This window comes from Candoia aspera, chromosome 7 (assembly GCF_035149785.1).
Source record: "Candoia aspera isolate rCanAsp1 chromosome 7, rCanAsp1.hap2, whole genome shotgun sequence".
NCBI classification, from domain to species: Eukaryota; Metazoa; Chordata; class Lepidosauria; order Squamata; family Boidae; genus Candoia; species Candoia aspera.
Window position 1 is genome coordinate 29,066,882 of NC_086159.1, and position 23,969 is coordinate 29,090,850.

Genomic DNA, 23,969 nt, shown 5'->3' on the forward strand with positions numbered 1-23,969 from the left:
TTTCAATATCCTACAAGTTAAAATAATTTGAAAGCAAGATGGGAAAGTGGCTCCCAATCCTAGAAGTGTATGTATCTCTACTTTATTTTAATTAACTGAACAGTGCCAGATTCAAATTTGGACAGAGAGAATTGGATTCCCACAAGAAGACAGCAGAGAACAAATGGCTGCAGAAGGAAGGGAAACAAATCTAGCCAGGACTGTATGGCTAGTTAGGATCCATAGATCTGGATGACTGAACCGTAGCCAGAGAGCCCTTTTGACTCTTAGTAATTGAGTAGATGAGGGACTAGCTGAAACTGACAAATACAGATAATTACAAATTACCCCTCATTATCCCTCATTTCAGTGTTCTGCTACATAGAGAGCCAGTGTGGTGTGACAGTTAAAGAGTTGGACTGCCATGGGGAGACCCAGGTTCAAGTGCCCTAGCAGCCATAGAAGCTCACTGTGTAACTTCGGGTCAGCCTTTCTCTCTCTCTCAGCCTGATCTACTTCACAAGGTTGTGGTGCAGCGAGGAGGGAGTATAATGTATACCACTGAGATCCTGAATAAAAAGGTGGGATATAAATCGAACCAGTAACAAAAAGCAGGGATGCTGCATCTCACCTGATGCCATTTCAGAACTAAGTACACAGTTGCAAAATTTCCCTTCTTTCAGGAATAAAATAATGGAGCTCTCCTCTCAAATTGTGACAGGGCAGAATCAGATTTTAAGGGAAAAGTTACTTGTATGCAGTATACAAAATGACTATCTAATGTTGTTTAAATTAGAAGTTGTAATAAAATGAGACCAGCATTGTCTGACCAAGGGGGAACTTTGAGGTTGGCAGGGCATTGTGATCCTGCTGTAAAACTGCTAATGGAGAAAAGGCCAGTGTGTCAGAACTATGATTTGCTTGCTTCATATTGTTGTCTGACATTAGGACAAAGATTTCTATCAATGCACATTCAAAATTACTTTGGGAATAAAGAAAGCCAATGTTTACCCAAGCACTGAAAAGATCCTATACCCCATGCCATTCTCACCAGATATTGTTGTTCATTTTCTGTTAAGACACTGGGAACTTTGAAATAGTTTCACTCATCATGACTGAAAGTTTTTCCCTCCATCTCTCCCTCCCCATATATAAAACATTTCATAAATATGGCAATTTATTTTGCTTCAGAAAATATTGTGTGGATTTACTTTTTTCCATAGGAAAAAGTTGATTTTAAAAAATGGGAACCAAAACCAAAAATGCTGAGTGTAATCAGGGATTGAGTGCAAAATATTAATATGTCATACATTTTTCTACATATTTTTCTTCAGTAATAAAAAGAACATGAAAAAGAATTACACAATTTATTATATTCTGAATCACAGTGAAGTAGAAGGACGCTTATACTGTATTTTGCAGGGTAGATAAATTAGTTTTAAAAAACGTAATTCATAGAATCATAGAGCTGCAAAATCGGAAGGGACCACAAGAATTATCTGCGTGCGGGCAAACTATTAGCCCTCCCTCAGAAGTGGCTGTTCAGCCTCTTAAAAATCTCCAGAGGTGGAGACTCCACAACCTCCACTTACCAATAGCAGTTAAGAACACAAGAATCCTGGCAGAGAAAAAAAATGGTGAACCTAAACTATGAAAAAAGGTTCAAAGCTTCTGATAGAACTACTAAATTAGATGTTTCCTGCTTTTGCTTTCTGAGAACTGGTCTAGTGAAAAACCCGCTGCAGCAGCCTTCCCATTACCAAGAAACATCTGTTCTTGTATATAGCATGGAAAAAAAGAATCCCCAAATGGCACCAGCACCCGATTCTGCGCTGTTCAAGTCATGGATCCGTGCTTCATTACATAAACATATTAGATCGGAGCTGATTATAGACAACAAGCCTCCCCATGGAACATAGACTCTAGGGCTGTATTTGCACGAGAACATTTGCTACGCGCTTTTGCTCATAACAGATCTTGAGGTTATAGGATTACTTACTTCTATGAGTAAAAATTTCCCTTCCAGATTCAGATAAGTCCCAACGGCATCTCTCAAATCAACAATGAGGCTGCAAAACAAAGACGTGTACAGTAAACGTTCTCTGCCAGGGTTAAAAGTCACGAAAAACCTCCGCTGCTGATGGCAGGATAAGACAGGGCGCCTCCGTCCCGAGTTTTTGACCGGCATCATCCCGGACCGAGCAATCCCCATTTACTCGTGCAGTTCTATAGGTTTTCCAAGTGTATTGGTCCTCGCATAGGTAGATTGCTTTCTTATCGACCCTTCCGGTCTTCTTTTCTCCTCTAACTGGCTCGGTCTAAGCTACGCCGAATGATTGGTGAAGGCTCGGTCTCTCCCAGAGTTTATTTAAATGTTCACAGGATCGGGAAGCCACTTTGTTTGTCCCAGCCGCCAAGCGGGGACGCGCTTAGCATGCGCTCTTCTCGAGTTTCTAGGCGACATTCACGAGTAAGACCGAACCAGCACCGCCACTGCCGCCCACTTGCTTTTTCTGCCAGCCTGAAAAGAGGCGGAAAGAAAATATTCGAAAGAGGCGTGGCTCATACATATTAATCGACTCTAACGCGGTCGTCATAGCAATGCAGTAATGATTATTGACGGCTCTGCTCCCTGATTGGTGGGCGAAGGGCTAAATTACTAAACCACCTGTTTGGGTGGAGTGTGAGAGAATTCCTGCTGGCTTCTTTGAGGTAATTTTCGCGCGAGTGGGCGGAGTTTATACTAATAAGGCCGGGGAGGGGGCTGGCGCTGCCAAGATGGCGACTGAGAGGAGTCGGTCTCCGGTGGGGGGCTCGCCAGTGCCGGCCTCGATGTTCGCTCCAGAGCCCGTCGCGCACGGTGGGACAGTGGCGGCTTTCTCCAAGCCTCACCGCGGCGTCCCAGAGGCTGATTGCAGCGAGGACGGCGAGGTGCTCAATGGAGAGCCGGAGCTCGATCTCACCAGCAAGGTAGGCCTGGCCGGGCTGGGGACGAAAGCGGGGGGCGGGAGTTGGCGGAGGAGGTGAGGTTGGCTGTGACTACTCCGGGTCACGCTCCTTTGGCCGCCTCAGCCGTTCCATGGGGTGCTTCCCTCCCTTCCCACCAATACGGGGCCGGTCCTCGTTCTGATGGTCTTTTCGGGAACTTCATTCAGGGCCGTTTCATTAATGTGTTGTAGTCGGTAGATTTGTTTGGAGGTGATCGAAGGTTGGCTTCTTCCGTCTTTGTCACGGATAACAATTATGAGACGTGTGCCTGTGAAAGAAAGAAATATTAGTGAGAGTGTAATTAAGGATGCTTCGCGGAACGTTGAGTCGGTGTACGTGGCATTCACACTTGGCACGTGTCTGGATTCAGAAAGTTAATACTGTACTCCTGAATGAGTTTTCCCATTAATAAGGAAAAAGTGGGACTTCAACTCTTCTTTCCTTAAATCTATGTGGCACAGTTTTAAGTGCATTGTAGGAACAAGTGTAATATATTCAGATTTTGTCGTTAGTGGTCTTTCTGAGTGCATGGCCCTGTGTCACCTATTGAAAGAAGTTTAAGATGTATGAACAAAAAATTTCCCAGTCCTACCCAGTTATGCTTTCTTTCTTCTAACTCTTTCAAGTAATTGATACCAGATTTTGTCTTCTATGTTCACTCCCTGCTGTGTTTAAAGTTGGGATATACTGTAGTTATGCATTTATAGACAGTTGGGTACAGTCTCTTTTAATGTTGCAGAAGAAGCATTGTTCTGATCAAAGAACTGGCTGTAGCACCTGCATGTTTTGTTAACCTGCTGGGCACGGTTATGTGATGGACTTGAGATAGATGGAACCTGAGCAATTGTTCACTATGTGTGAAAGCTGAGGACAAGACACTTTGACAGATCAGGCGTCTTTGCTGTGCTGTAATGAACCTTGCAGCTCTAGGTAAATAGGAACTATCATTAAAGCATTGGCATGGTTTTGCGTACTGTGCAATATGTGATAAAGTACTGGATATATTACACCATGTCAGAAGCAGCAGACTTAAACTTTATTCCTCATATGTCAATACAGTATTTGAAAATGAAGTGCATTTCAGATATTTTAAAAAGAATAAAAGCATTTGAAAATCAGTTCCCTATCAAGCAGTATAGTTGGGTATTTTGTTCTATCATTTTATTTTTTTCATTTACTTCCTTCTGAAAGCGACACCCTTCAAATGGACATTTATTTTAAGGCGCACTCACCAAAGGGACTTAAGAACTGTTTAACAGAAAATTGTGATGTATTGTTTGTATTTTGTTTTAGCCATATTGTTTGATGTATTTGTTCTTTGGATTGCAATTGTTTAAACAATAATATCTAAAGAGAAATCTTGTTCTTGAAGTAGTTAATAAAAAGTAAATGCCCACTCTCTCTATTTAGCTAGTAATGGTGAGCCCAACATCTGAACAGTATGATAGCTTACTTCGACAGATGTGGGAGCGGATGGATGAAGGATGTGGGGAGACCATCTATGTTATTGGACAAGGGTCAGGTAAGTACTGTATGGTTTCTTCAATGCCAAATGCCAAGATTTTAAGAAGTAGTGGTTTTGCAGAAGTAGCTCAATCTATAGTGCTTGGGGAAAGGAATGGCTAGTACATGATATATACCTTATTCCCTAATATAACAAGATAATTTTCCTACCTTCACATCTAGCTAATGCTTTCAAATGTTTTCACCCTGTACTAAATCATACCATAACAACAGGCACTGTTTTCAGTTGTCAGTGCCAACGAATTCATTCAATAGTTAATCACGTCAATCAACAATGTTCATATTTCCTTCCTGTACAAAACTGGAATCCTCTCCTACAGTGTTTGTATAGAAGTAATGTGCTGCTTTTCAGTAAAGGATGTTCATAATAGTCACATTAAATGATAACAATAATGCAAAAGTAAATATTTTTACTTTTACTTTTTTACTCTTATTTTTATATTTATTTATTAAGAGTAATTCTATATTTATATATCATATTTATATTGTATGAATGTTGTTTTAATTGATTATTTTATTGTAAACCGCCCAGAGTCCCCCGATGGGAGGAGATGGGTGGGGAATGAATGAATGAATGGTGTTTCCTGCCCAGTTGGAGGGAGTAATCTGTAACCTTAGGACTGCATGTAGCCTCTCCCTTTTCTTTCCCAGTTTTTAAGAAATGAAGAAAAAAAATCCATATTCTTCTCAGAACTCATGGAAAAAAACAAAAATCTCACAGTGCTAAGCATAATGTGACACCAGCCACTTCATCATCCACCTGTCTGTCATGGGCCCACCAAAATGCAGCTCTCTGCCGGCACCCCCCCTCCTCAGTTGCCCCTGACTTACTAGCATATGACAGGTAAAATCATGTTTGCCCTCTAAGTTTAAGTGATTTCTGACAATGACATCAGGTCAGAAGCACCCATCAGTCCAGTTCTCAAAGAAAACTTGCACGTGAAATAGGTCAATAAACCATTGTATATTCATGTTTATACAAGTGTAGGAAGTGGGCTTCTCTGTAAATCTGAGTTCTGCCCTGTGTAACAATGTCAGTTTTTCTACTAGCAACAGCATTTAATAAATTGTTCTTACTTTGTTTTCAATAAGCGAAGCTCATAAGGGTATTGTGGGACTTAATATAGCAGTGGGGTATAGACTATTTCATCCTTTTTTTACAAATTCTCTCATGCTAATAGCAGATCTGTGCTGTATATCCTGGGAAAAGCAAGTCCCAGTGAACAGGTAGAGATATCAGATAAACAAGGGCAGCTTTGGGACCAAGGGTTGCATGGAGGTGCAGCAGTATGTGTGTGTTTGCAGGGGTGTTCTCCTGGTAGAAAAGGTGGATGAGAAAGGAAGGTATGGCAGGATATATCAGCAATGATGAAACATGCACCTGCCTCCTCTCAGGTCGCTTACCCCCATGTCTCACAGGTTGTTCACATATGCTATAAGCATTTGGAATAAAATTGGAGTTTTTATTCATCTCCCACCATCCTGTCTGTTTGTTTTAATCAATGCCCTTTTAATTATGAAATCTTTATTTTAAAAAAAAAATTGACAGAACCCTTGACTAGTCTGTTAACAGACCATGAGGGACAAAGCACCTCTTAGTCTGTTATACCAACTTCATGGAGCTATTCCTCCTTTCTTCCCAATTCTTCATTAGATGGGACTGACTATGGGCTCAGTGATGGAGACATGGAAGCTTCCTACGCCACAGTGAAGAGCATGGCAGAACAGATAGATGCTGATGTAATTCTCTTGCGAGAGCACCAAGAAGCAGGAGGCAAAGTGCGCGATTATTTGGTGCGGAAACGTGTGGGTGACAACGATTTCCTAGAGGTCAGGTAAGAAGAGATATGGAGCAAGTCAACATGATATCTGCTGCTACAGCTTGTACAGGTAGTGGCAGAAAGCTGGTAACTCTGGTTTGGCTATGGGAGTAATTTGGTCTAATTAATTTTTTCTCTCCTTCACGGTATGCATAGAAGCTCATGGCTGGGACTGAGAGTATATATTTAGCTTATTGAGAAGTGTCTGAATGGCAGGTTTCCTACTTTTAGTTAAAACCTTGCAAGTTGTATTTTTTGATATCCAACAAAGGACAGAAACGTATTTTCTTTACTCCATAGATTTTCAACTAACTTTTTAAGGGTTGGCTCTGGGATTGGCTTAGATTGTCTTTTAGGTTCTGGGACAGAAGTTATTTTTACTTACTGTGGGTAGACACAGCATATTAAACCATGATGTAGTTTACTTGGTTTGGGTATAGTGTTCTGGTGAGCTCAGCCACTCAACAAACCAGTATTATGTGTGAACCAGCTCATGGAAACATGCTCATGATGAGAGTTTAAACACGTACTAGCAATTGGAAATATTCCATGAATCTGGATTTTCAGATTAAACTTTGATACTGGTGTCTTAAGTTGTTCACCTTTTTCTTATCTTTACTCAGAGTTGGCACATAGCAGCTCTTGAAATTTGATCCTGACGCTTAAGAACTGGAAATATTTTTTCCAGTTTTGTTTTATAGTACTTGGTGAGTATCGAGATGAAAAACTTATGCCGTTCTTATTAGCTGTATGGAAATATAGAAGGAACTTGGAATGTACTTAAGAATTTCCTCCAGCTTAACTTGCAATTTACTGATTTAACACTGTTTATACAGTCTCTTTCTACTCTTCACCTCCAAAATATATATATGGTTAGTGGGATATCTTTGGAAAAACATTACCTTTTAAGGTGTACATCAACCAGTTAAGTTACAAATTAAGATTGATTCCTAGAGACTTTGTGAACGTGTACAAGTTGTTTTCTTGGTCACAGTATAGAAGTGGTTCATCACTGCTTTCTTTTTGGGTTGTTGTTGTCTTTCCACCACAATTCTGGGCTTCTTTGATGATCTCCCATCCAAGTACTAAATAAGTCTGACACTATTTAGTTTTTTAAGGTCAGCAGTGGTCAGCTATGCTAGATCTGTGCAAATCATTCAATGAGCAGTTTCCCTCATTAGCATAACACTCCACTGGATCCATCCTTTTAAAAAGTTACAGCTGGTTGAAGGGTCAGGACAGTTGCTTTGAGATGTTCCTAAGATCTACAGGGCATCTATGTGTCCAGAGTGATATTTTCACTCTGGTCGCCATTATGATAGCTCCTGTGTTAGTGTAAAAAAGTTTGTAGATAGGTTCGGAATTAAACATGCTATATGCCAGTTGTATACAGTACAGGCTCTGTGAATATGTATTTATATAATGGATTATGTAATGGAGAGTCAAGAAAGAAAGCTGTCCAGCCTGGTTAAAGATTTGGCACTGATGGGTAGTAACTCAGCATCTATGAAAGGGAAATGTCCAAATAATATAAATATCTTGCAGTGTTTCCCACATTGTGACAGCAGCCTTCTTTATCCTATAGCCTTTTGAATGTGTTGCATTATAACTCCCAGTCAGCCTGATCAGTAATGGGACTTACAGTCTAACATAGCTGGCGGGGGACACAGGTTGGGAAGGGTTATGCAGGAGTATTTGATTTTCAAAGGGGAATATGCTTTTCTGTATGCTCAGTTTCCTACTATGAACTTAGTTTCAGGTCTGATAGACATATTCATGTTCTTGAAATGTGTTGGCTGTTTTCTTTTTTCAAATTTATAAATTTTTGAATTACCAGAATCAAAGTCTGATTCAAATTTCCCCTTCCCCCCATATCCATGTTCAGCAATAGCAGGCATTAAGATGTAGGACTTGGGTCAGGGCTTCAAGAAAGTCACTGGGTGACTTGCTTGGTTGCATCACTCCATCTCAGCTCAACCTATCTCATAGGCTTGTGGGGATAAAGTTAGAGGAATACCCTGATGAAAAAAGGCAAGATGTAAATGTAATAAATAACTGCTACTGAACTATAAATTCCAGAATAACCCATTGTACAGTATATTATACTGTATACAATATATTACATTCTAGCATAAGACATGGTAGCTTTTAATACTTGTGCTAGCTCTGAAGTGTTATAAGACAGAAATGGTAAACTTAGGACACTCTCATTGTGTTGAATTTAGGTTTGAATGCAGACACTGGTGTTAGGGAAACAGGTTTGGTATTAATTATGCCATTGTGCACATCCTTGAGAAATTTCAGTATTCTAATTGTGGCACTGGTGAATTTTTTCCTCCTTTTTTCTTAGTCTTAGCTGTTATATTTTTATATGATCTAGAAACTGGTGATTGGAACTTTATAAAGTGGCTCTTCAAATATCAGTTACAACATTCTGAATATGCTGCAGATTTTCATTTTATAGTGGCAGGGGGAAATGGATTCCAATCGTTGAGTTGAAGTCCAGGAGGTTTATCACTTTCTTTTGCCTTCCTGTAGGGTAGCAGTGGTTGGCAATGTGGATGCTGGGAAGAGCACTTTGCTGGGTGTCCTCACCCATGGTGAGCTGGACAATGGACGTGGTTTTGCTCGGCAAAAGCTTTTTCGCCACAAGCATGAGATTGAGTCAGGCCGTACCAGCAGTGTGGGCAATGACATCTTGGGCTTTGACAGTGAGGGCAATGTCGTGAACAAGCCTGACAGCCATGGTGGAAGTTTGGAGTGGACCAAGATCTGTGAGAAATCAACAAAAGTCATAACCTTCATTGACCTGGCTGGGCATGAGAAGTACTTGAAGACTACAGTCTTTGGCATGACTGGGCATCTCCCTGACTTTTGTATGCTCATGGTAAGCAGTGCTAGTTGTAGGGGAAGAGGTTTGTGGGAACGTAGTCCTTTTCCAACATTGTTCTTGACTCACTGTTAAGTAGTTGAAGAGAACTTATATGATAAATGATAGTAATAATAGTAAATAATATGGTAGAACTTACATACTAAAATTGTTTTCACCAAACCAAATGTTCGAAACTTCCGTTGTCTGTCTTCTGCTCATGGAACTGTGTTTTGTGACTTGCCTTGATTTTATGTGGTCTTTCTCAGCCTGACTTTGTTTTTGGATTATACTGAATGTATGCAAGTTCCTGTTCTTGCAGTTAGGCTAATCAAATACAAAATGTAAAATTTAATAGAAATGTCTCCTTGCCATGTATGGTGATCCCAAATGTCTCCTTTCCATGTCAGTGATAATGTGTACAAAGCATGTAAACTTTGGCTCCTTTTTGCTTATTAGACATTCTTCCTTATCCTTACCTTACTGCAAGTCTTAATTTTTTCCCCAATGATAGATTGAAGTTCTTATCTATGCCCATCTTTTTTGGCATACCCACATAACATTGCTTAACACTGTCAACAGCCATAGTAGTTTTTCCTCAAACTTTATCTCAATACAGGTTGGCAGCAATGCTGGAATTGTTGGGATGACCAAGGAGCACCTGGGTCTAGCACTGGCACTTAATGTTCCAGTCTTTGTGGTGGTGACCAAGATTGATATGTGTCCGGCTAACATCCTTCAAGGTAAATGGAAAATGCTACAAACAGTTGCTCTTTGCTGTGAAGTGTTTATCTCCTTTTTTTATTTATTTGATCTATATCCAGCCTTTTTATTCAGGAGCTCAAAGTACTTCATATATAATACATCCTATTCCTATTTTTCCCCACATCAGCCTTGAGAAAAGCTCAAAGTCACCCAAAGAGCTTTTGTGACTGAGGACAAAGCTGAACGGCTTAGGGTCGTATACAAAATGTAAATAATAATAATAGCAACAACAGTAACCTGAGTCTCCCTATTCTGGTTAACACCTTGATCACTGTACCACCCTGGCTTTCTTTTCTGTTTCTCTGATCTTCTGCTATCTCTTGTTGTGGTTGTTGCTTTCAAGTAAATTACTGGCATCATGTTAAAATATTAATTTCCAGTCATTGCCAATTTGGCAATGGTTTGATGTCAGCCCATCGAGGTAGGCCAGATCAAGAAACAGGCACAACAGGGATTCCAGGAATACTCTTTATTTTCGTAAGGTTGAATTACAGAATCTTGTTATTCTGTCCAGGTTTCTCTCTGTCTGATCTTATCCTAAACAAAATCAAGGTGGGGTTATTCTGAGTTTCTTTTCCATACTTTCCCCTATCTTGGGACTGTGTAATCTTTTCTGCAAGTCTCCTCTTAACAGCTTGCTTATTGCTTCCCTATCTCAAAGGTCAGCTCTGTAATCCTTTATATTTGCATTTTTTTTGAACTCCTGTGTCTCTCTTCATTGAGACCAAAATGCAGGAATTTCCCTTTACATGGTAAGATTTGTATTCATCCTTTCTCCTGTGATATCCACAACAAAACAGTCACACTGGCACAATGAAATAGTTCAAAAACAGTGTATAGGCTTGTTCTTCCTTCTCTTGCATAGATAAGCTTTTAAGAGAAAAAGGTTTATATTTTCATTCATCCATTTGATAAAATAAGGTGAAGAGTTATGGGGATTCCTTCCCAGGGATCTATTTAAAATGTATTTCCTGATTGATGTGATAGTTCTTTTCTTTCTAGATTTTTAAAACTTAAATTACAGAGGTTAGGCCTTAATAGGGGAAATATTTTCTTTAATGTCTGGCTTATAAGCAGCTTTATCTTTGAAGTTGTGTGTAGCACAAAACTTGTGAGTTCTATATAGCATTTTGCAAACCTAGGAAAAAGTAAGTATCTAGCAGATGCTTATCTATGCTTATAACTTACCTGTGAAAGCATTGTTTAATTTAACCACAAGTTTGTTTTTCCTATAGCAGGCATTTTCAGTTAGCAAGCTGACTTGGGTTTGCAGATAATTCTAAAGCTGCCTTTCTCAATTTTTTGACCCTGGAGGAACCCTTGAAATAGTTTTCAGGCCTCAGGGAACCCCTGCACAGTCAGACTTGAATATGGGCCAGAAGTTACAAAATTATTAGTTTCATGAGTAGGCCTGTATATAAACATTAATAGTGTTCTTAAACTAAAAGTACAGAATGAAACTTACCTCTTTAATGTGAAGTTGCCTGAATTTGAAATAATTTTTTAAATCATAATTTCCCAGGGAACACTTAGTGACCTCTTGCGGAACCCTAGGGTTCCATGGAACCTGGGTTGAGAAACCCTGTTCTGAAGTAATGCAGCCTCCTCTAATTTGTTACCATTGAGATATGTTGGACTGCTGCTCCCATTATCTGCAGGACACAGGTTTGGGGAGGCTGATCTGATGTAAGAAAACATAAAGGAGCATCAGGCTGAGGATCCTTCTAGTCCCGCTTTTTTCCCCTTTAAGATGCTTTCCATAAACCCACAAGAATGATATGAAGTAAATAATACATCCTCATTGTTGCCCTCCAGCAGCTGGTTATGGGGGACATATTACTTTGGAATTGAAAGGTTCTGTTTATATATTGTAGCAAATACTTGTGAGTCTTGTGAACAAATGAAACCATTACTTCTCTGCTCTGTCTACAAAATATGGTCGCTAATGGCCATCATAAATTATGACCCCCAGCAAGAATTAGTGTACTTTGCGGTAGGAGTAGCCAATCTTGTAGCTAGGCAAGACCAAGTGTTCTGTTTTGGAATGAGACATGGCTGTATCTTATGCTGCAGAATATCATTAGCATCAATGTGAGTTCCAAATATGCCAGTTGCTCTCTACTTCTGCTCTGTGAAATTCTGTTTCTGGGCATTTTAGATAAAAGGATTGCACTTTGCCTCTAAAAGCAAAGCAAAAGAAAACACTGATACTGCAGGTGTTGTTTTTTTCAGGCTTTTTATGTGAGGGATGACCTAGGATCCTCTGGAATATATAGCCAGAGCTCTATAGTAGAAAACACAGACTTTCTTTATGTAGTACATAAAACAACTTACTTGATGCTTAGGATGATGTGTGAGCTACAGTTGGGATTTACTCAGCAAATCATGATAAAATGAACAATGGCTTAGCTTGTGTGAGCCCAGTCAGAGAATTGATTGATGGGCAGGGCTGTCTCCAGTGGTCTTCAAAACTGACTCTTAACAAAATGTATAGATGATGATAATGTATGGACTGTTCTCAACATCAGTCTTTTGCAAGAGCATCTTCATTTATTCCTTACTGTGGTAAGTAGTATTCATGGGGAAATTGCTTTGTGCTGCCAAAGACAAGCCATTGTCTTGGCATAAAAGAACACTGAGTGCCATGTGCACTTAGATGTGGAATTTACTACAGTGGGGCATTTCTAAGAGAAGACACTGACTGGAATAGGGTATGTTCTGACAGCTTCACAGTTTTGTTGGTGGATGAATAAAGCTTCCTGCTCTTGGGCAAAAATTGCATCCATTAGTCTATCTTGTGGATAACTGTAGTCTTATGATGATAAAATGGATATTGTGGGCTTCCTAATGTCTTTGTTTATTTTACAATTTTGACATTGAGAGCAAAACCAGATCCCAGCCACATGACAAGATTAAATCTTGTAATAACTTCTTAAACTATTAGTTGTGTATTGTGAAATTAACTTGGCAACATTTCTGATCAAAGTAATAATGCAGGTTAAATTTTAGCTATAAGAATTGCTTTATTTCAGGACTGATGATTTTTTAGGAAGATACATATGATAGAGAATAATAGTTGTAAGCAAGCAGAAACAAGGAGCTGTTTAGGGCCTCCAAAGTGCTTGTTACAGTCCTTAAAGTTTAACTTGATTAACCCTGTGGTGTTAAAGTCTCCCACTAAACTCCTGATGTTGCCTTCTAAGTTCTCTCTCTACTTAAGACTATTGTCTCACCTTTTAAATAAATTTTGAAATCCTTGTGTTCCAGGCATTTAAATATGCTCAAATAAACTGAAAGTGTACTTATCTGCCATATAACTCTGGAACAGTTTTGAAATGGTACTTATTAGTTCTGAATATTAGCCATTGTGCTATTTGTAATGTTGTCAGCTGGGGAATGAGAACAATACAAATGGTCCTGCTGGCAAAATTGTAAAGGAACCATTATGTAGGAGCCTGCTTTGACAAATAGGTGATCTAGTTCCCCACCTCTTTCTCTCTCTCTTGCTCTCAACTAACCCTATCAAAATTGTCACAAACAGGCCTCTTTTTTTCATTTTGTTCATTAAGAGACCCTGAAGCTCTTGCAACGACTTTTGAAGTCCCCAGGATGCAGGAAGATCCCTGTGCTGGTCCAGAGCAAAGATGATGTTATTGTTACTGCCTCCAATTTCAGCTCTGAAAGGTGATGAATGAAAACAAGCTGAATCCCAATTTGGTAACTTAGAACAGAGGTGAAAAACTTCTAGGAAGGCCCTGTGAAATTCATAGTTTTTTTAAAAAAAAAACATAAGTAGACCCTCACAATCCTGCCATTTTCCTATAATGGAATTGTATGGTTCTTTTAAAGTTGTGGCTCCCTGCATTCCCAGCCCTAGGATTAAAAAACAGGATGAGGTCAGTTGAGTCAGGAATATGATGCTAGATGACTTGGTAGAGTACTAGTGTCAGGAGCAGCAGAAATACCACACTTAGTGTCCTTTGAAGGGTAGGAGTTTTCAGTTTGGGTCCTCATTTTCTGGTGGTATCATGAACAAATTTGAAATGGTATTTGATTTGAAAATGACCCATTGTGCTCTTTATAGTGTTGTCAGCTGGGAAACGATACAGATAGTCCTGCTGGCAAAATTGTAAAGGAACCATCATTTAGGAGCCTGCTTTGACAAATGAAAAGTGATCCTCCCCCATCTCACTTCTCTCTCCCTTTTTTCTTGACTTTCACACCCAAGCACATGTCCATGTGCAGAGGGAGTGTGCTGTTCCAGAGCTCCAGCTATGCTAAATCCACTAGTATGGATTTAGCAATATCTGGTGTGTGCTAATTGGCTGGCCTCCAGCACCTCATTCTCAACCATTCCCTTTAACAAAGCTTGAAGGCTTTCTGGGGGAAGGTCAAACAGGTGGCCAGGGAGCAAGAGCGTAAAGGTAGGTAGATGCCATCACTCTTCTCTCTGCTTTCACCTTCCCCCACTTGGCTAGAAGAAGTCACTGGGGCAGAGCAGGTGAAGAGGCATCTGGAGGACAAGCAGTGCTTCTTAGTGTTGCTAGTTAAGTCTCAGTTTATTTACGTCACACAGTTGTATGTGTAGCAACTAAGCAGGAGATAGTCTGGCTGCTGGAGAGAGAGAGAAGGTAGTTACTCCTTCTGCCATGTTCTGCTCCTCCTTGTGGGGCTGCAGCTCCTGCCAGTGGCCTCACTACCTAAGAGAGGATGAAGCAGTGGTGGCAGTTTCTCAGCTCTGGAGGGCTACAGTTTATAGATTAAACTCTAACAAATAAAAGTGGTATTTTTTTTTTCATCCAACCCTAATCCAATGAAATCATTAGTTTTATTCATAGAGCAATCCAAATTCATTTATTACTTTAGGGGGTCACAGAATTGCAAAGTTTGAGAATCCCTGTTGCAGGACACTTTTCTCCCAACACCAAGCATGTTGGTTATATTATCTGGAGATGTTGCACCAAACATGAAGAAGATAGCAAAGACCACTGAATAATTTGTTTTGTAATGATCTTTTTTTCCCCATTAGAATGTGCCCAATATTCCAGATTTCCAATGTCACTGGTGAGAATCTGGAGCTGCTAAAGATGTTTCTCAATCTCCTATCTCCAAGGACAAGTTACCGGGAGGAGGAACCTGCAGAATTCCAGATAGATGACACTTACTCTGTACCAGTAAGCAGAAATGTTCTAGATAGTTGTTTCCATGAGAAATGGAAATTCTCATCCATTTCAAAGGATGAGAAAAGTAAAGAAATTCTGCTATTGCTGTCCTAACATGACTAACTCCTTTCCTTTTTACTTTCTTCCTGGTGTAGGGTGTCGGGACAGTGGTGTCTGGAACAACCCTGAGAGGCCTAATCAAGTTAAATGACACCTTGCTTCTAGGCCCAGATCCACTAGGCAACTTCTTGCCTATTGCTGTGAAATCCATCCACCGCAAGCGCATGCCAGTCAAAGAGGTGCGGGGTGGTCAGACTGCGTCCTTTGCTCTGAAAAAGGTAAGTGCCAACTTTATTTTCAGTGTCTGACAGTGCAGTTGTAAACATGCATATTGAGAAGTAGGTCCTTCTTTGTTAAGGGGATTTATTCCTTGGTCTCTATGTTCAGGATGGCTAAGATATAGCAGGTTTTGTCTGCAATTATTACAGACCTAAATTGTCTCCACTGGGAATGAGAAATGATTAATGAGAAATATGATAGAGATTTATATGCATGAGGAATAGGCAGTCCCTTTAATTTTCTTTCATAACTTCCTTTCTACTTGCTAATCTTACCTATTTTTCTAGGAAGTAAATTGAGTTCAGTGGGATTTAGTCCCATGTAAGTAAGTATAGGCAGCCAGTTTGGTCTAGTAGTTTAAGGCACAAGGCTAGAAGCTGGGAGACCATGAGTTCTTGTCCCACCCTAGGTACAAACCCAGCTGGGTGACCTTGGGCAAGTCACTGTCTGTCAGTCCTAGGAAGAAAGCAGTGGCAAATCACTTCTGAAAATCTTGCCAAGAAAACTGCAGGGACTTGCCCAGACAGTCACCAGGAGTCAAGACTGGATTGATTGATTGATTGATTATGTGCCATCAAGTTGTTTTCAACTCCTAGTGACCACATAGATAGATGTTCTCCATGATGATCTATCTTTAACCTATTCTTTCAAGTCTCCCAACACTGCACTTATCACCACTGTAACTGAGTCCATCCACCTTGCTGCTGGTCATCCTCTTCTCTTTCCTTCCACCTTTCCCTGCATTAGAGACTTCTCCAGAGAGCTGGGTCTTCAGATAATGTGTCCAAAGTAGGATAATTTGAGCATAGTCATTTGTGCCTCAAGTGATAACGCTGGGTTGATTTGTTCAATGATCCATTTTTTTCCCTTGGCTGTCCATGGTGTTCTCATGAGTCTTCTCCAACACCAAAGTTCAAAGGCATCAATACCCTTCCTATCCTACTTCTTTAAAGTCCAACTTTCACTTCCATAGAGTACCATAGGGAATACCATGGCTTGCACTATTCTGATCTTTGTAGGTATAGATACATCACAGTACTTGAATATCTTTTCCAAGACTTTCATGGCTGTTCTACCAAGTGCCAGTCTGTGGCATATTTCTTGACTGGTTCCTTCACTGTTGATGGCTGATTCTAAAAGGCAAAAGAGACTGACTTAAAGGCATCAAGGCAGAAGAGACTGACTTTAAGGCATAAAAAATGTAATAATAGCCTTGGGTCATGCATATCTATTGTGGAACACTCTTTACTCTTTATACAATAAAGGAAGGGCAGCAGATAGACCTGATTCAATGCTAATACACTAGGCATTGTGCCAAGGCTTATCAGTAAATGGTTTTGACCAAAAGCACCCCTTTAAGATACTCTTCTTGGAATGGTTTCCTGCTTGGTTAGTTGGGTGAATGGATATCCTACTGCTTCCCAGACAAGGCTGTATTTGTAGTCTTCTGTAAATACCACAGAAGTATGTTTATTTTCCGATGAGCCTACTTTTGATTTTGATATTCTCTTTTAATTATTCCATTACCAGATCAAGCGCTCTTCTATCCGGAAAGGCATGGTGATGGTGTCACCTCGGCTGAATCCTCAAGCCTCTTGGGAATTTGAAGCAGAGATTCTGGTTCTGCACCATCCTACCACTATCAGTCCCCGTTATCAGGCAATGGGTATGTGGAGTTGCTTTCTATGTCTTTTATATACACCTTTTGTAGTTTAGCTTGAGGTATTAAATACACTAGTGGTAGTGATTATTCCCCATAATAGGAAGAGTGCATAGCCTAGGCTCAAGGCCATCTTCTGCTCCTGAAAGCTCTTGTTGCAGTCCCCTATCCTCTGTAAATTGTAACTGTAAAATTACTAGATAGATGAGGGATATTGTTATTAACTTAACCCCCACCCCCAAAAACAGGCCATTAAGAGGCCAGGTGCTTTCTTAATAGTTTGCATCTCTGACTTAAAGGGACAGCAACAACAAAGAGCAAAAGAGCATTCTTCATTGTGGAACTTTTGGAATGTGGCAGAAGAACATCTTGTACAGAAGAACATCAAGAGACTGGATGATCCACATCTAGAGTGCTTGACTTCCACCACTGTAGAAATTCCACTTTAGTGCTAGGTTTGGTGGATGACCGGGGGAAGAAACCGCATTTGATTTCTGTAACCTGTATCTTACAAGATACAGGCTTTTGAGGAAAGCATGACATGTAGGAGACCTTCATGTTTCTCACTGGAGGAATCCTTCAGTACTCAAGAATGCCGGTGGGCAGTGATGATCTATAACTCACTAGGGAAAGTAACAAGAGTAAAGTTTTTTATATTTTTTCTCTTAGCGAAAGATGCATATACACAACAAAGGAAATCCAATTTTTTTTGTGTGGTGAATTAATAGCATCCATGTGTATTGCCAATATTTGTTTCCTTGCTGACATCCTGAGTGCCAATGAGATTCTTACTATTTCTAGTACATTGTGGTAGCATTCGCCAGACAGCCACTATCCTTAGCATGGACAAAGACTGTCTACGCACTGGGGATAAAGCCACTGTCCACTTCCGCTTCATCAAGACTCCAGAATACTTGCACATAGACCAGCGGCTGGTTTTTCGTGAGGGGCGTACCAAAGCTGTGGGCACTATCACCAAGGTAATAGTGGATGGGGAGGAGTTTCACAGGTTGGCACCTGCAGTTGCCTAATTCTCTTCTTCGTTGATTAAATGGTGTATTGCATAAAACTGTTGCCAGTTACTGGTGAGGTACATGATTAATGAACACTATTGTTATTTTTTCAGTATCTCTATATTTTTCTTTAAGCTTACAGTGTGTGTGTTGGAGGGGATTAACTTTAGTTAGTTTAGTTTAGTTTAGTTAACTTTAGTTCTGTGCTCAAATGGTTCTGTTCCCATTTTTTCAGAGATCCCAGCCCTCCCCAGGTAGCTAGAACAAGTTTGAGCATTGCTGTTCAGTAAAAAACTTTAATCCAGTCTCCTCCAACCCAATACCAGGTTTGGCAAAACATTGCTTGTCTATCTGAGTTGCATTTAGCTGTTCTTGCAAGCCAGTGAGAAAAGAATGGAGTCTATTTCTGCTGTTTTGGGCTTTTCCCTCTTTTCTAGAGTTGCAGGCAACAAGCCAAGCGTCTTTTAGAATTTTCACCCCATTCAAAATGCCCTACTTCTTTGGTGCCCTGCATTGATGCTCTTTCTGTTCAAGCTATATATTGCTGCAGTGCCCATATTTTCTAAAGGCTTTCAAACCCAGTTACAGTTCTGTGTCATTTACACTGCTTCTCTTCAGAATGAAGGCATTATTCCAGTGTATTCTTCATATTTATAAAGGTAATGTGCCAGTTATCCGTTTAAAACGTGGCGAACTCAAAAGGCCCTGGTTGCCAGATCAGAAGATAGTTTTATATATCACACAAATAGAAAAATTGGAGGCATTGTTTAAACTATTATCTAATACATACAGTGAAATGGCTTAGATATTGCTGTGCTGTTAACATCTGTCTTTTACTTAATGTTTGGCCTTCCACATTAGCTGCAGGGAATAAACAATAAGACTAACTTTGTGGTTTGTTCTTTAGTCCCTTCCTGCTTCAGAGGTTGTGGGAGATGAGAGAGCTCAGCTTCTTTTTCTAAGTATCTAAGGGTCTAACTAAAGTCACATCAACTTTGCTTGTTGATTCTGTACTGTAAAGTAAAACCCAATACTCAGTGAAGTTCCTGATTCTGGTTATCTCTTTTTGACTGGCAGTTACTCCAAACCACCAATAATTCACCCATGAACTCCAAACCCCAGCAGATCAAGATGCAGTCCACAAAAAAGGGACCCTTGACCAAGCGTGAAGAGGGTGGAGCCCAGGCTGGCATAGCAGTGCTGAACCCCGCTGTGGCAGAGGATGCAATGTCGCTGGCAACAGTTGCCTCAGCACCGTCTGGTGCTCAACAACCACAGGTAGGTAACGTGGCCTGTGCAGTGCCTTTTTTTCCCAGGCTTGCCTTAAGGGGAGCGACAGTTTCTCCTCCTCCACTGATTTTGGCTGAGTTCATATCTCACTGAGCAAAGGCTTTTTAAACTAAGCTTTGTTGAACAAGCCTTCGTATCCTGATTCACATGCACTGCTAAGTCAAAAGGAGATAACCAAGCAGGGCATATTATGCTCATTTTTAATATTGTGTGTTCATACTTGTTTTTCTATCCAGAGTTGGTATGAGTACATCGTAAAAATGGCTCCAAACAGGAACCCAGATGTCAGGGGAATAATCCTGTAGCTAAGAAAACTGCCTGGATCTTTGTTCTTTTAAATGGCAGCTAATTTTCCATCCATCCCTTAGTGAGCATCAGAAGTTCTTTATTTAGTTCAGAGTGACTAACCTTTTTGTCTGCCTCAGATTTGGAGTGTCCTGTTCATTATTTCAGATCTAGAATAATCAGATGTGAGCCTTGCAGTTTTTCTGCAGTTTGTGGATCCAACTATGTTTTGTTTACTTTTGTGATGTGGATTAATACAGTAAGGATTTCCATTGCAAAAGAGAGAGCCTTATTTTGCAGTTGCACCGAAGTGTAGAATGATCTCCCTCTTGAATTATAGAGCTATCCTTGACTTATACTGGAGGCATAAAATGTATCCAGCTCAAATTTCTGTTCCTGTAAGAGGGTTTTACAGTTTTTTGAGTTTTTTCCTTTGCAGAACTTGCAGCATTCTGTTGCATTTTAATTGCTCTTAAGATTTAGTGCCATCCTAAACTTTGGACAGGTAGCATAAATCAACTGCAAGCATTTGTTAAATTGGCAAGAGCTTGAGTGCTTTAGCAGAACTATGCTCCTTAATTCAGATAATTGACTGTGCTCTGTAGGTGCGACTTATTTATTTAGCACGAGTCTCCTTTCTTCCTTCGGCCTGTGTGTGTGCATCTTTGTTTTATCTCCTGCCTTATGTGCTCTGTCTAGTGCCTTCCAGATGTGTTGGAATAGAACTCCCTTTGTTCTGTAAGTCTTAGTCCATATCCTGATTGTCTGTCTGTCCTGTGTCCTGCTTACCTCTACTTCTCTTTTCCCAATGCTTTCCTTCAGCCTGCATTGGATGAAGAATCCCACAATCAAGAGGGAAATAAGGTATTTCCTCTACAACTTTGGCTTATATGCCTTAGGGAGCACAGGCTGTAGTAGTGAGATCTAGTCATAATCTTTCCATTGAATTCTCATGAAGCTGAACCCTTCAGGAAGAATTTTTATGAACATGTTTTCTCATCCCTTTCCCATTTATTATTTGATTTTATCTAAAGTTTTTTTTTTCATTTTGTCAAAAATGCAAAGGAATTTACAGTGGAAAAAGTGAGAAATACACAAATATAACCTAAAACTCTAACCAGTAATATTAGGGTTGCTGACAATTGAGTACTCTTGTATTGCTGGTCTTTAATTGGTGGTGGAAATGCTCCATGGCCATTTGATTTTGCTGGAGTGATTGTTCCACTTAGCAGTTGCACCAACAGAGAATGACCTCACCACCACTTTAAGCAAGCATCAGCAAGATGTCCTCTACTGAACAGGACTGGAAAGGCTTATGTGGAAGATGTTTTCTCATGGGGCTTGTACATATCCAGTACCCAACGTTGTGGGTTGTGTTTGTGCATTTTTTTCCCAATTTATTCTGTCATCCAGAATCCTCTTGTCCTTCTTATTCTCACCTGGGCTTTTTTTTCTCCCCCCCCCCCCTGCTTCCCCAGGCAAAGGCTGGAGGTGGTGGCCGGCGGCGTGGTGGCCAGCGTCATAAAGTGAAATCTCAAGCAGCTATTGTGACTCCAGCTGGTGGCTGCTGAACATCTTTTCAATCACGGAGAAATTCACATCTTCCCCTCCATTTCTTCAATTCAAAAACCCGGAGCAGCTTAACCAAAATCCTTTGCAGCTGATCTCCTACTATGGAAACTTGTTTCCCCCAGGGAGGGGAGCAGAGGAAGTTCCAGGGAATGTGGGGTTTTCCATTTAAACTAATGAAGGTGACAAAGCACACATGGGACTGACCAACAGCCACCTTCTCCCTAAAACATTTTGTACACCTCAAGCTCTTAGTCATGATTTTTATGTTTTTATTATGGTGGTTTTGTGTGTGTGTGTGTGTGTGTATGTGCATGCATGCATATGCATTCAGGAGAATGCAGGTATAGAAAAGAAAGTACCTGTCTCTTCTCCTCCACTCCCATGTTCATCATCATGTTAGCTAACCCACTCTTTCTTTTGCAATTGGGAATTTCTGAAATCCTAGGCCTTTAAGAGTAAAAATACACAGTAGTTGGCTGGGAGGAGATAGCAGTTCTTCTCCCATGTTTCCAGTGGTTTGAAACAAGTACTGGGTCTCTCCAGCTGTAATGTCACCATGACCATAGTTGGTAACTGTCACAAAGGAAACCCCTCAAACCAGCTTCATCCCAAATCTTGGATTCCAGTGAGATCCTAGAAGTTGTGTGTACTTGTAAGCTTGTTTGCAAGTACTTCATCCTTCTGAAAGAAAAGGTGGGGAGCTTTGAAAGTGACAGTTGGAGGCTGAAGAGTTAATTTCACATTTTATTTGTATTTTATCTTCAAAACTGCTACAGAGGCTTCTGTATTACTCTGACTGCATGCTATATCTAGTTTTGCAACCAGCTATGTGGACACTTTAGGAACAGGGAGTGAGAGTGCAAGATCGTTTCTGGTTACTTGCCCATTTCATTTTCATGGCTTCCAAACCAGTCTTTAGGGCCAGATTTCCCTCCTGCCAGGAACAGATGCTATTGATGGCATCTGCATATTCAGCTCCCTTCTCATTAAGGAAATAGGTGCCTCTTTCATTAATTGAATGCTTTAGAGACCAAGTTAGAAACTTGTTTCAGCCCCTCCAAATCTTTGCTGTGGCAGGAACAGAGACTTCATAGAGGCAGGCTGAGAGGATTACTGAATCCACCATTAAAATTTGGACTCCCATTTGTGATTCTCTAACTTTAGTAGCTGTGTCTCTTCAATGCACTCACTCTGAATTGAGTTTTTTGACTTCTTTTAACTGCATCATGTTTTTAAAAAGGAGAAAGTATGAAAAAAATTGTGGTTTGTAGTTAACTGGTTTGTAACTTTGAATAGCTTTTTTTCCCTACAGTATAGTATTTCTTAGATTTACTCCATCCTAACAGTTTTTGGAATAATCAGTTTTTTTGACGTTATAAACATTAGGGAGCAGGTAGGAATACTTACACCATCTTCCCAAGTCTGATGTGCCCTAGATATGTTGGATTACAATTCCCCAGCAAGCAAGGTTAACAGGTTTGCTATATGGGACTGTTGTAGACCAATCTGTCTTGAAGGCACCAGATTAAGGAAAGTTGTTATACCTACATTGCTTTTCGGATATAATGCTTAGCAGCTGCAGTATTAAGAGCATCCTCTGAGGTCAAAACAGTGTGGGGATGATTAATGCAAGGTAGCAACCTGTTCTGTTGCTTTTCACCCTGTATTACATGTCTCCTTGCCTTCCAATACCAAGAGAAGCAGAGGCCTTGGTGTGGTGTCTTCTTTCCTTCATTCTTTTGTTTTGAAAGATGAATGTACAGTGCTGACAAGCAGTAAGAAAGCCACAGTGCTGTGTTCTTTTTGAGCCACACATAAGGACTACTGATGCTGGCATGGTGTCAACATTAAAAAGAACAATTTATTAAAAATGAAAAGCTTGCTGTTCTCTCCATTTTAGAGGCAATGGGGTATTATTTCACTAATGCTGGTTCACAAAATGTAAATCAGGTTAGATGTAATTTGTAAATAAGTTTTATATGGCTGAAGTTTCTCTTTTGAAAAGGCTTGAGGGCTAGCTGGTTGTTCTCCTGAACTAGGGATTACTTAATGCGTCCAGAAGCTTGTAGAAAATCAAATTGACAAAAGAAACTTGTGCTATAAGAAAAATCCTACAGAATAATCCTACAGAATCAAGTCTACCTTGTCCTATACTGTGACTTACAGGGCCTGTTCAGAGGTGTAAGCAAGGTCAGGTGTTCACAACTGACCTTTAGCAAATGCTGCCTTTCGTTCTGGAGGTATTATACTTTCATTGAAACCAGTAACCACTGATAAGCTTGTCCTCTATAGATTTGACTAGCTTTTAAAATTACCTAAATCAGTATCACACGTCTAATAGAAGTAAATTCTATGCCTTCACCTTATCTTGCATCTTGCGTTTCACATCGATGGATGATTTCCAAGTTCTGGTATCTTTAGAGAAATTTCCACATGCCTTTTATATGCATCAAGTTTTAAATGAAAAATACTTTGTAGTCTTTTCATGCTAAAAGGCAACTTAATTATTTTGGATATCCTTTTTACATCCTTTCCAGCTCTACAATAGATGTGATGACCAGAACTATATGCAGTATTCCACGGGCTGTTCACAACAGCTTTGCATAAGAAATGTGCGCAATTAAAAAAATACATTCAAAGCTATTGCTATTTTGAAAACCTCAGGTTGGAGAAGTTGCAATCCTGATTTTAGCTAACTCTTGA

The 23,969-nt window shown here is 40.1% G+C and overlaps 1 protein-coding gene across 3 annotated transcripts; it reads left to right on the plus strand.

The window, feature by feature from the left end:
• The first annotated feature begins 2,600 nt into the window (after positions 1-2,600).
• On the plus strand, positions 2,601-23,929 carry GTPBP1 (GTP binding protein 1). Of its 3 annotated transcripts, none has more exons than XM_063309442.1 (12): positions 2,601-2,949; positions 4,378-4,489; positions 6,146-6,326; positions 8,850-9,198; positions 9,800-9,923; positions 13,515-13,629; positions 14,975-15,119; positions 15,263-15,445; positions 16,977-17,112; positions 17,908-18,086; positions 19,242-19,397; positions 21,173-23,929. In XM_063309442.1, the coding sequence occupies exons 1-12, from the start codon at positions 2,758-2,760 to the stop codon at positions 21,263-21,265; spliced, it is 1,965 nt and encodes a 654-aa protein (XP_063165512.1). In that variant the 5' UTR covers positions 2,601-2,757; the 3' UTR covers positions 21,266-23,929. The 3 variants fall into 3 exon arrangements, with proteins under 3 accessions (XP_063165512.1, XP_063165513.1, XP_063165511.1); XM_063309443.1 differs by having other exon boundaries at positions 19,245-19,397; XM_063309441.1 differs by having other exon boundaries at positions 2,604-2,949; positions 19,197-19,397.
• Positions 23,930-23,969: the final 40 nt, after the last annotated feature.

Bases quoted from the DNA above. Each gene is read 5' to 3' on its own strand.
- GTPBP1 (XM_063309441.1), top strand. From the start codon at position 2,758: ATGGCGACTGAGAGGAGTCGGTCTCCGGTGGGGGGCTCGCCAGTGCCG. The intron at 15,120-15,262 runs GTAAGCAGAAAT...TTCCTGGTGTAG, and splicing joins ATGACACTTACTCTGTACCA to GGTGTCGGGACAGTGGTGTC. The intron at 18,087-19,196 runs GTAATAGTGGAT...TTTGACTGGCAG, and splicing joins CTGTGGGCACTATCACCAAG to TTACTCCAAACCACCAATAA.